Below are 12,837 nucleotides of genomic sequence, written 5' to 3'. Positions count from 1 at the left end.
AATTTTTATGTATTGTCCTTTCTGTCTTAATACAGAAATGTCCTTAATTTTTCTCTTTAGGTGTCATCATTTTGGTGTGAATGAGCCTTTTTATGTTACATTCTTTTCAGGATCATGGATTACCTTTAATCACTTAAATAATTAGATTTGCCAGGCATTAAAGTCTATTTGCAAATGAAGTAAATCATTTAGAAAACTGATAGGAAATAGTGACTATTACTAGCAACAACTGAGAACAGCTTAATAGTAGAGTGAAATATTTTCATTCAGCTTTAGCTGTGGGAGGCTTGGAAGGGTGAAACCCTTGGCAGCTTCACATTTGTTCACATCTTTTTCAGGATGGCACTGGATCTTTAAAGCGCAGTGGTTCCTTTAGCAAACTTCGGGCTTCAATTAGACGCAGCAGTGAGAAGCTGGTTAGAAAGCTGAAGGGAGGAAGTTCACGAGACAGTGAACCAAAGAATCCTGGGTAATTATATTTTCCTAGCTATACTGATACTTGCCCCCCTTTATCAAGCATCTTGTAAACTAAACAATGGCCAGGGTAATTTTTGGGGTAGCTTTCTCACAAACAAGCCTCTGAAAAACATTTCATTTTAATTGTGTTTATTAATCAAAAGGTTTTAATATCACCTATCCATGTGTAGACTGAGAAATATTAAACTGATATCCTACTTTAAAAGTTGCCTATTTAGGTGGTTAGAGAGAATAAGTCTTTGGAAGGCTGTTATAGAAAAATAAGTTTTGGCCGTATAAGTTAAATATTTATAGTAATATTAATGCCCTTTAACTTTAAACAATGAAATGTCAGTTTCAGATTAGGATACTTGAACTATTAGTTTTTTTTTTTTAAGAAACCCATTTCATTATGTAGCACATAGCAGATAATTGAACTTCCACTTTAAAAAGCAATAGCACACACAAAATGGAGTCAGAAAGGAAGGGGGTGTGGTGGTAGAGAAGGTTTAAGCTTTGATTGCAGGGTGGCATGCTGGAAAATTTTTCTCAGGGATTCTAAAACCCACAGGTATTTGTTTCAAGTGCATAACTAATGTTAATCCAGAGAAACATGCATTTCAGAGGTTACAACTTAGTTTGGAGGACAAAGAGATCAAATGTTTTTAAGTGACAAAATTCAGTTTCATCCACTGGTAGTCTTAACATACCACACTTTTGCTGGTAAATAAATTTGTTGTTTCTATTCAGTGTCCCCAAAGTTGGCATCCTTTTACTTATCTGCCTTGTAATTGGTAAATTGCCATATGACTAGTATAATTTACCATGTTTTCCAAAGGATTTTTCATGGAAGCTCTATTTACCATATTGTTTTATTGTTTGTAATTATAGTTTTAGCATCTTCTATGATGATTGATTTGATATTTTTATATTATTTTCTATGGAGATATATTTAGAAAGTGAATTCTACTTATCTTAAGCTAAGAGGTCATTTGGATAAGCACAGATCAATAAAGGATCATTATTATAATTCACCCTGATGGATTAATTTGCTGCTTAGCCAATTAAAAAAAATTTCAACCTGATTTTTCTTACTTATTGGCATGCCATTCTAAACTTTCAGAAGTGAATTTGAAGTGAATATAAAGCTAATCTGCTAGTTTCCATTCTGTCAGTATGGAAGACTTAGTGTAAATTTAGCTTGCGTTTTAGGTTCCATTTCTGAGGATGTATTTATCTAAATAATTAGGTTTTCATGTGATAGCTGTTGAGATATCTAGAATATTAAACAAGCACGACAGCTTGCTTTTATGTGCCTTAATTGGTTTGGGTGTACTCTTACCTGGTTGGTTGGTAATGTACTCTGGAGAGCATGATTTCTTTGAGAAAAGAGATGATGCTGTCTGGGAAATTTGGTTTGTGAACCCTGTTTGTCTTTAGAATACTTTCTATTCAGGGGTCACACTTCAGGTGGCTCCTAAAACTTGTGTATTGGCATATTTTTTCTTGCTCTATTCCCTCACCAGAAAAGTGTATAGATGGTGCAGTGGTAAGTGCTTTAATTCTAAGTAGCTGTTCATTCTGCTTTGCAGAGATATCCAAAGCATTCTTTAGACATCATGGTATGAGCTCTATAGATATCTATAGGCAGAAAGAGAAGAAATTAAAAGAATTTGTGTTTTCAAAGTTTTCTACTTTTTGGTGAAGGCCACATTTGGATTTGTGACTCTTCCTCTCCAATTTTGCATGTACTCCTACTAAATTTGGCATCTATGCCATAAGGTTATAAGCTAAAGAAACTGATGTTTAAAATCACATTGACTTACTTTATTTCTAAATGCCTACAAACATTTAGGACTCAAGTGACATTTTAACATCAACCTTTTTGTAAATGATGATTATCCTGAAACTGATGAAGATGTTTCCTAGTGAATTGTAAAGAGTGCTAAAACATTTTATCTTCCAGTGGTCAGAGAACATGAGTACTTCTTTTTCTGCCCTGTTTTTTAGGCAAAGCTACTGACTTATTTCAGTTTTGTACATGTTTTGAAGTTTAAAAAAAAAACAAATTGCTGAATCTGGCACTAAATGTTTACTGTACAGTTTTTTGTCTTATTCTTCAAAAATGCCTGATTTCCTAGGTGTGGTTATTTCCTCAATGAATATAGATCAGAGTCCTCTAAGATTTGGTAGATAATCTTTGATAACAACTGTAGCTAAAAAAAACCCCATCACTCTAATCTGTTGAGAGCTTCTCAGAATAACTAGGTTGGTTCTCAGCTGTTTGTCACAGCTTGTATGCCTTTCCAGTTTGAGGTCATCTGCTGAAGTTTGTGCTACCTTCCGTGACATGATGAGGTGTCAGAGTAGTAAATTAATGGAAATTCTCATGTTAAATGGTTTTTAACAAATTTCATATTTAGAAGCCAGTTTTGCATACTATATGTTATTATATGCTTATTACACCCATAATTAACAGAAATATGTGTATGATATCTGTAGGTTAATTCCCCTACCTATATACCGTTGTAATTTGGTGTGCAGTGTAGAAACTTTATAAACCTGACTGTATACACAATCTGTAGATAATATTTACATGCTAACATTATTATAAAAATGGCCTTGGGATTTTTTTTTACTGCTTTAATAGCTTCGTATAGAAGTCCTTGAAAGAATAACATGGTGAATTTTTTTTTAAACTTAAACTTTTTATTTTTGATTTGTAGACATTTTAGGCTTTGAACGATTAAATCTGAATAGTGTTTACTGGCACACCCAATACTCAAAATGCTGTCAGAAAGGACATCAGTCCCCAAGAATATAATTTTTTTCATTTTAAAATTATTTGATAGATCCTGTACGTTCTGTACTGTTTCCCTAATTTTTTATCTTTGTGTTAACTAATTGTTTAAAAGAATAGCTTCAGTTTGATTAGGAAGAGTTCTACAACCCATGTAGAAGAGAATGTATGAACTTTGAGTCACATATAATTAGACCTGGAAGGCATTTTAGAGATTATTGAGTCTGTTCTTTATAGATAAAACAGCTGAGCTCCAGATTGGGAAGGGAACTGGTTCGTAGTTACACAGATTATTCTTTTTTTTTTTTTTTAAAGGCAATTGGGGTTAAGTGACTTGCCCAGAGTCACACAGCTAGTAAGTGTTATGTGTTTCAGGCCTAATTTGAACTCAGGTCTTCCTGACTCCAGGGCCAGTGCTTTATCCACTGCACCACCTAGCTGCCCCAAATTATGCTTTTTCATACTGCTACCTTTCCTAAGAACCATTTGGCTCTTTGACATAGTTTTGAGGTAAATTGATGTCATCTACTTCTGATAGGGGTGTATTTGTACCTTCTGCTTCAAAAACATTAGGAAGGCAAAGACTGTTTGTAACTTTAAATATCTTGTGCTGAATCTTTGTTTTACCTTGATTTTGGGGTTTTTTCCCTTTCTTTGTTTTTGTTGGGGGGAGTTATCTTTTGTTTATGCGGGGTGGATTTTGGGTATATTTATTCTCTTTATATTAATGAACTTTCTTATGGCTTTTGAATGTATACTTTTAAAAAATAACACTGAGAGCATTGTCATTGTGCTTGCTGTTCTGGTTGTTGCTAACCTTCCAAAATGTGTGTCCCTGTCTTAAAGCTACTGACTTAAACTAATTTAATTTAAAATAATATTACTGATAGCTTATATTATTATACCCCACATCCAGAATTTAAGGCCCCACTTTCAGACATTTAAGATCCTTAATATCAGCTATTTTAGACTTTAAATAGGTGGTGGATTCTTAGAAGTTAACAAACTAAATATAAGATACTGCTTTAAAAATATTAAAGATGTCTCCTAAAATACTATGTTTAAACAGATAATTGTTTATAATAATAATCTGATTATAAAACCATATACATTATTCTGTATTGGGGAGAATGTTAAAGTAGATAATATGATTTCAGAGTGATTTCTGATATATGTAACACATCATGTAGTATGACTTAAAAGTATTTTGAATAATGAGCTTTGAATTTGTAGCTAGAAAAATTTGCAATTGTTTTATTTTTCATAGCCACAGAAAAATAGACACTATATGAACTGTTCCAGTTTTCCTAAAACAGGGATAATTTATATAAAAATAGAATTGCTTATCCCACAAATGAAAATGAAATGAAGCAACAAAGTGGATGTTTTCATGAAAATCTTTTCAGAAACATTGAAAAAGCTTTCTTAGCTGAATTTGGAAAAAGTAAAGGTACTTTATAAACATGCCACAAAATAATATGGCTTAAAACATTTGCTAAACCTGATCAGCAAATATATTTTTGCAAAGTTATTACCAGTTGATCAGATATGGCCTACTTTTTAAAGTTAAGCTTATTTTGAAGGATGAATAAAACACCTAGTAAACAAATTTTATTAGGCCATAATACTAAGTGTAGATTTGCTTTCTGACTTAATGTAAATCCCAGTCTTCTGTCAGTTTTCAGCAGATCATTAAAAATAAATCATGCTCAAGTAATTGTGCCCCATATATTTTTTCCGAGACATCTTCTTTATTTCAAGTGATTCTAGTGACACTTAAAATTCTGTGCTGTAACCATGTTTTGCTTATGTTTGGAGAGCTTAGATTTTTTTCCATTGTTCTGATTGCTTTATCCTTGCATGTTTGATGTCCTGGTTGCAGCATGAAGCGTGCCAGTTCTCTGAATGTTCTTAATATGGGTGGCAAGGCTGCTGAAGATCACTTTCAAGTAAGGAGCCCTAAAATAATATTCTTAAATGTGTAAATACCATCAGCATGATCTGGTCCCCAAATATTTAACTAGACAGTTAATGAAAGGATGATCATACCTTTTAAATATTTCTATATTAGAATGCTTTAGAAATTAAAAAACCTTTAATTCTTAGGCAGATTAGCAAAATAGCTAATAAGGTTTGAGTTACATTTTTATTGCCTTTAAAAATCCTCACTACATTAATGAGAAAAATGTTAAAATTTTAAGTAATATAACTAAACTGTATCTTCCCTATTCATTATTTCATGTTAACTACATACATCTAAAAAGATTATTAAAATGTGTATTGTCCAGTTAATGTCTTAAAATGTCCAACATTTTACTAACATGGTAATCTTCAACTAACATTAGACTAATAATTGTTTTGAGAGTTAACACTGTTGAATTGCCTAAATCTCCCATAAATACTCTGCATTGTATTTTTCAGTTTCCTGCCTTAGTGTATGCACCATGTATCTTTTCCTGCACTTCCATTTCTTTGAAATATTTATTTTGTAGTAATTTGTAATTTTTATCATGATGTCATCCAAGCAGTAATACTGCTTTTAAAAGATACTATAGAATTGATACAGGCCTAGTTTCTGGTTTTCTGTGAGTGACTGGGAATCTTTGAATTAGGAATTACAGTCAGGTGCCTTAAGTTAAAGCCAGTCATGGTCCAAAAAATAATCATAGTTTGAATTTGTCTTTATTGTGACCTGGTGATATAGCTCATTTGATCACTGTCCTTACTGAACCACTGACTCTCTTCCTGGGAAAATAGGCTGCCCATACAAAAACTAAATGATAAAAATATCAAGTCCATTTTTTTCTTACTACTAAGGGCAATAAGCCCTATAAATACATTGGTGCGTTGGTTTTTTTTGTTCACCATAAGAGTGACAGCTCCCATTAACTTTAAAATATCCCCAAGGTGAACAAGTAAGTAACCAGTGAGAAGCACATTTCTTAACTGTAGGTCTTCACATTCGATTTAAAACCATAATTTTTGGATTTAGATCTTGAGAGTTGCTTAGAACACATTAAGAGCTTGCTTTAATAGAAGTAAAATAAAACAACCAGTTTTTGTTTTTCTAATAGTATCTGATGCCTCTTAACATGACATTAAGTCTAAATATATATATAGATTGAGCTTAAGGAGTATCAATTTTAGATTTATATTATTACTAGTAGTATTTTAAGATCACTTGAAGCATTTTATTTACTTGAATCATTTGATATTCTACATAAAATATAACTCTTTCCCATTTTATTTTCATGCAGGAACGAAATAATTGTCTGACAGATTCGAGAGTTCTGAGTGCCAGTCACACTGACTTAGCCCATTGAGGTGCTGGAACTGAAGTAGCTATTAACGGAGCACTGAGACTCTCAAAGCTTTGGTTCCTCGTCACTCTTGTTAGGAGCATATAGATTAGAGGTTCCCTTGCAAAAGACTCTGATTTTTTATATTTCCAAAAATATTACTTTTAAAATGTAGTGACTTTTTCCTTTTAAAGGGACTGTAGGGTCACTGCTATCTTCTGTGCTTATCCTGAGCTTTGTTACTAATAGATTTTGCTATCACAGTAGCCATGAGCTATAGAAACACTGATATTTCAAACATACCAACATAAGAAAGAACAGGATGGTCTCTAGATTCCCAGGGCTGAAAGTAGCCAATCAGGTTACTCATTAGCTCTTTACTATGGCATAGTATAGGCAGGTTCAGCTTGCTCCACTGCTGCTGGCAGCCCATTTAATGCCTTTATATTTATGCATGGCTCCTAGAATAGAGATTGAAACTGGGACACCTGTGTAACAAAGATAGGCTCATCCATGGAAGGAGAGTGAGGGGGCCAACAAGTGGTAAAGATGGTCTGTCACACTTCCCTTTAGTTAGTAATTGCACTAAATTATGCTGACTTTATTTCTGTTCCTTTTTTGGCCCAGTTCTTACTAGGGCCTATACAACTGGTCATAAGGGGAAATGAAACAATTGATTCTGTACCAGGCCATCATGCTTCACAGAACTAGAAGAGATATAGCCCTAGCCCCCAAATTGCCCTTTCCTGTGTCACAGTCGGTTGGTGCTTTTGGGGACCTCAGCAGCATATATTAACCCCAAGACAGGTTCTGGCTGGATGACAGGTGGTATTCTATTGTCTTCCTTTAGGCTTTACTGTAAACTAAAAAGCTATACCTTTGGAAAGAGGACCCACCTGGGTCACCTCATGACATCAGAGGGCTGATTTCAGGTCACTCTTGAGAAGTTCTGTAAGACTTGGAGAGTGTAATAAGCTACAAGCAGTCCTCAGTGATTGAGCATTGTGAAACGAAAAAGAAAGGAAGAATTTACTTATTGATAAAATCATAAAGTTAGAATATATACTTCGTGTTACAGAAATACAAATCTACAACTTTTTGCTTGTGAGCAGGCTAAAAAGAAAAGATTATGACCTTCCTTGTTGTGAAATGCAGATGAGCAAACATTTTGATTTTATTTTAATGCAGTAATGAAGCCATCTGTATGTGAAGTGCACTTAAGTGTTTCCTATAAAATACTTGCCTAGTAGTATCTCTATAGAGAACTTGTTTGAAGTTGGCTACATAGCTAATGTCTAATGTAGACATTTTACACATAGTGATAATGCTGCTAATTTTAGTTTCCCATACTGTATCATATTTTATTGGTGAATTTAAGAGAACAAACTCTTTGGGATTATTTTATAGCAATTTTATTTTTAAAGTTAATTTGTTAAAAATAACTTTGTATAGTTATTAATATATTGTAATAGATTGCAAAGATTATGTATCTGTATGAGGTGTGTATGCACTTTTTTCAGTTATGTGCATAGACTTTCAATATCAGAATGACCATTGTACTTGCCTTCTGTAGAAGATTTCCTGTTCCATGACCATTAGCATTATTATGTGATTCCTACTTTTCCAGTGTACTATCCAGTCTTCTCTTTCCTCCTTTCCCTGACGATGAGACCATGCTGCTTCACATAGCCTCCAAATTGCCCTTCTCGATAGCATTTAAGCTTGAGGGTTCCCATAGAACTGGAACATATGTTTTGCATTTATTTTGCCTTTAAAATTTTATAGAAATAGATGTACTTTAGATATACTTAGAAATTTTCTATCAGGTTGTAAGAAGATAGCAGAAATAGCCAGGGACAGCTGTTTTGATTTCATGGCTCTATAAATCCCATTTTTTAGTGGACTAGGTGTGCTGTATTTAAATTTGATATATAAAATACAGGATTCATTACACATGAGAAGGTGATGGGCAGCACGGTACCGTGGATAGAGAGCTAGTCTTGGAATTAGGAAGACCTGGGTTCAAGTTTTGTCTCTGATACATAACTGATTGTTTGACCCTGGGCATATTATTTATCCTTTAAGTGCCCCAACCATAAAGTGCAATGAGGGGGGCAATTTGTATTGCTAGAACAAGTTCCAGAGGTCTTTTCCAGGAGTTTCCTAAATTGATAAAATCACAAGTATAGTTTTAAAAAAAAATGAAAATAGGCTGTATTGCTTACTCTTTCCTTACTTTGTTCTCTCCAGTCACATCTTAAAATTCTTTCCTTTCCCTAATCAAAATTGATTGCATTATGCACAAAATGTAAACAACAACTTAATGACTGATGGTCCAGTTCACTCTAGGATAACAAAACCAGGGCACAGTTAGGGTGGATGGAAACAAAGACTTGAAAGTAGAATTTCATGTTATTAGATCTACTTTTACATCTTTGTTAAAGAATCCAATTTAGGTTAGTCTCAGTTCTCTGCAGATATATAGTTGTGATTTTTCATCTTTCAATAACTTACTGATTGGAAATCATACAAGTGGATTTCATAACATCTGAGACCATAAGAATTAGAAAAACATCTCTAGTGAAACCAGGCTGAAAATTAATTTCCCTTTTGAGAACTTTGATTGCATTCTTCTTGGCTACATTTCAAGACGACAGTTTAACATGGAAAATTCTGCTTGAAATCCTGATTCTTAGATTTTCATAACGATGCAAACAAATCTACCAGTGTGTTGCTATTTTAATTGGATTTCTGAAATGAAATTGCTTTTTTTTTAAATCCAAGTAGATGTCTTTTTATATTCACATTCTTATATTCACATCCATTTGTTTCTTGCTAATGTTTAGCCAAGAAAGATTTTACCATCAGCATTGGAGAGAAACGAATCCTGCACACATTTCTATGTTTTTGCACGTAAGTTTCTTAAGTGCAACTTGTGCAAGAATTATGACGATTAGTGAGCACCAAAAGTTAATGAGAAATATCAGAGGTGAAGTTACTATGGACCAGTACTATGCTGTCATACCTAAAATTGTCCTCTAGTAAAATCTTCAGGAAAGAATCTATTTGCTTCAGGGATGACTAACTCCCTGGGAACATATTACAGTTTTTAATGAGATAATAGGGCTGTAGGTAGACCATTTTCATATTGTGTGGTTTTTTACCATTCTCTGCCTCACTTTGAAAGGTCAGTGAAAAATCACAAAGTTATTTAAAGTTTATATGTAGGTTGATGAATATGGTGAATGTTAATGGGTTTACATAGCCTGCTAAACAGTAGGTTTCTAACATTTGGTTATCTGAGTTTCTGTTGTTGAAAATGCATGTTAGCACTTGTTCTTATGTATGTTTACAGTATGTGATAGGGTCACATGTACAGCTTGGGTATGTTTTTTGGTAACTCTGGTCAGAGTGCTGCTGAAAAGTATCATGTTTTAAATGTAATTGTTAGGTTTATTCATAGAAGAGAGCACAGATATGTTGTGTTAGGAACTCATGATTGACTGTCTGAAATGATGTAGAATAGATTTTTGAAGGTTTCTAACTCCTGTAGAGATTGCTTTGTTAGACATGTACCTACTTAGGAAACTAATTAATGAGATGACCAAGTCTCTGCACTTAATATTTTCAAGAAGTTTACACCGATTAGATTTAAAAAAAATAATAATCATGTAGGGCTCTCCCCTATGGTTATTTTTAACGTAAGGACACACAAGTCTCTTGGACTTGAACTGTATCACGAAGGTCATTTGGTCAGAGGAGAGTCTAATACCCAGACACTAACTGTTTAATTCCTCAGAATTTGAAGGGTGACTTAAGTATTTGATAAAGGGATAATGAAGATAAGCTAGAAATCACAAATCGCATCTGGAAAATAGACTTAAAAGGTAAGAATGGCTGACATGCTTGGATAGGATAAGAATTTTAGCATAGGTTCTTGTGTCTGAAGTCTAGAGTATGTCTGATGCCTTTCTAGGATGGCAGTGTTTTAAAATAGACTACTAAAGCTGAGGACCATATCTAGAGAGGACCATATCTAGAGTTGTTCTTTTGTAGCACTTTGGACTCTGATGCTCTTGTCACTTTTTTAGTTTCCTTTTTAAAGATACTAGCTTTGTCCAAAGAATAGTTTGACAAAGTAACATTTTATAAAATATTTACTGTGTATTTCATAAGTTTAAGAAATGTTTGCTTTCCTACTGATGAAAATGATGGGATAAAGTACATAGTGCTCAGTGTACTTTTGAGGGGAAACTGCACATCTAATACTTGCTCAGTGAAAGCACTGGTTGTTAGGACCAAAGCTCTAGAAACACATTTGTAGGCACCGTAGGGAGAAGTAGCAGAGGAAACACTGGGCTCTGGAGTCAGGAGAGTTGAGTGTGACTCCTCTTCAGGTGCTTTTTAGCTGTGGGTCCCTGGGCAAGTGATCCTTATCTGTAAAATGGGGACAATATTGCTACCACCTCACATGGCTGTTCTGGGGAAAGTGCTTCGCAAACCTTAGAATGCTATAGAGATGTGAGTTGTTACAGATACTAGAGGCAGTGAGTGAGGTGCGCATATATACCACCTACATCACAGCTTCTGTAGCCCACACTGCTTGATACAGGGCATGGAGGTAGTAGTAACAAGCATGTGGAGTGCCTGTCTTGGAGCTTTCTCTCTTAGAAAAGTATAATTTCATTTCTTAAGCTTGGTATAAAAGTTTTCACTCGATACCTATTTTATAACCTGTTTATTGATGGTAGTGTCAAAGCTGATGTTTACATTGATTCTGGGATTTACTGCATGTTTTCAGAAGTGTGTGTCATTTCTATTAAATTTATGTGCTGCATCTCAGTGCCTTGGTCTTATTTTTAAATGTGCTATTTATCTTACATAGAGGGCCTGTTGCCATTTTTCTCAAAAATTACAAAAACAAACTTATTCGCTACAAGTTAATTAAGTTCACTGTGCTTTTGCATGAGGGCTCATAAAACACACCAAGCACACTGACCTTATTTTCCTTAAATTTGCAGGCTGATATTTCTTTACGTCACAAGTTGTGAATTATAACTAGAGAATGTCTAACAGGGAATCCTGTAATTTTAATACTAAAAATCTTAGTGATTTGTCAGAATTGATTTAAACTTAGGTTCTTCTAGAAATATGAGGGGCCCAACGAAAAAGGCCAACAGTATTTGAAGATTTTACCCAAATATTTACTTTCTGAAAAGCTCTGTTTTCTTTCACTCCCCCCCGCGCCCCCCCCCCAAACCTGAATTGTTCCCTTGCATAGTAATACTCTTTTCAGGTATGTGAATGTGTAAATATTGTATAGTTAATTGTTTTCACATTAAGTGTTTAATGTTTTTCGTCAGAATCTCATTTCCTAGATCAGTAAACTACACCAGAATCAGTGTGACAGTCTTCTGTTACTGAGAGGCATTGTGGCAGAGAGTAAGAGTGTCTCATGTCATTGGAATGAGCAAAAACTAAGGTTCAGCTTTTATCCCCTGCATTTACTAGCTATATAACTGGGCAAGTCTCACTTGTTTATCTACATAAAGTTATAAGGATCAAATGAGATAATGTATGTTACATTATTGTAATTAAATGGACAGCAGCTATTAACATGCAAATGGGGGGAAGGCAGACTTTTAGGTGAGTTGTATGATTTTGCCCCACAATCAGTCACATCAGTTAGTGTCAGCTCTTACGGGAGCATAATACTCATAATTTTTAATTTCTTACTGAAAGATTTGTCTGCCAAATTGCCAACAGTTATAGTTTGTAAAAGTTTGTTGTTTGAGATGAATACCCACTGTTGACCTCTGGGTCCTAAGCTCAACTAACTGGTATTATTTCCCTTAAATTGTTGGCTTATACCATGTTTTCAAATCATAAAGTGAATTACAACTGTAGAATTTCTAGCTTAATGTATTCTTTTGTTTTTTAGGCAGTTGGGGTTAAGTGACTTGCCCCGGGTCACACAGTTAGTAATGTCAAGTGTTTGGTCTGAGGTTGGATTTGAACTCAGGTCCTCCTGACTTCAGGGTCAGTGCTCTATTCACTGTGCCATCTAGCTGCCCCATGTAATTTTATTAGTAAAAGTTTCAGAGACTAATTTGCCCAACTGATTTGGCTACTTGGGCCTAGGCAAGCTGTAGGACAAGAAAGAAGGAGATGGTAAAAAAAAAAAGCCCCTCCAAATCTGAATCTACTGTTTTTTATTTTTGTTTATTCTCCTTTCTATCAAGTACTTTTTGGTGTTTCACTGTTTCATTGGCTGATTGACTC

General features: G+C 34.3%; 1 protein-coding gene across 11 annotated transcripts in view; it reads left to right on the top strand.

The window, feature by feature from the left end:
* The window catches only part of KLC1 (kinesin light chain 1), an 80,606-nt gene that overhangs the window by 59,472 nt on the left and 8,297 nt on the right, over positions 1 to 12,837 (top strand). For 3 of the 11 annotated variants that reach the window (XM_020971115.2, XM_020971116.2, XM_020971114.2), the window contains exons 14-16: positions 339 to 469; positions 5,139 to 5,205; positions 6,514 to 11,392. In XM_020971115.2, the coding sequence (XP_020826774.1) occupies positions 339 to 469; positions 5,139 to 5,205; positions 6,514 to 6,579 (264 nt within the window). In that variant the 3' untranslated portion in view covers positions 6,580 to 11,392. Of the gene's footprint in view, positions 1 to 338; positions 474 to 5,138; positions 5,206 to 6,513; positions 11,393 to 12,837 lie in introns of those variants that run through there. The other 8 variants (XM_078150390.1, XM_020971119.2, XM_078150391.1 and 5 more) reach the window with 5 other exon arrangements.

The sequence above is a fragment of the Phascolarctos cinereus genome, unplaced genomic scaffold, assembly GCF_003287225.1.
Source record: "Phascolarctos cinereus isolate Bilbo 61053 unplaced genomic scaffold, phaCin_HiC Scaffold_2;HRSCAF=192, whole genome shotgun sequence".
Classification (NCBI taxonomy): Eukaryota; Metazoa; Chordata; class Mammalia; order Diprotodontia; family Phascolarctidae; genus Phascolarctos; species Phascolarctos cinereus.
Note: the sequence above shows the minus strand (reverse complement) of the source record. Positions and strands in the feature narration are given on the sequence as shown.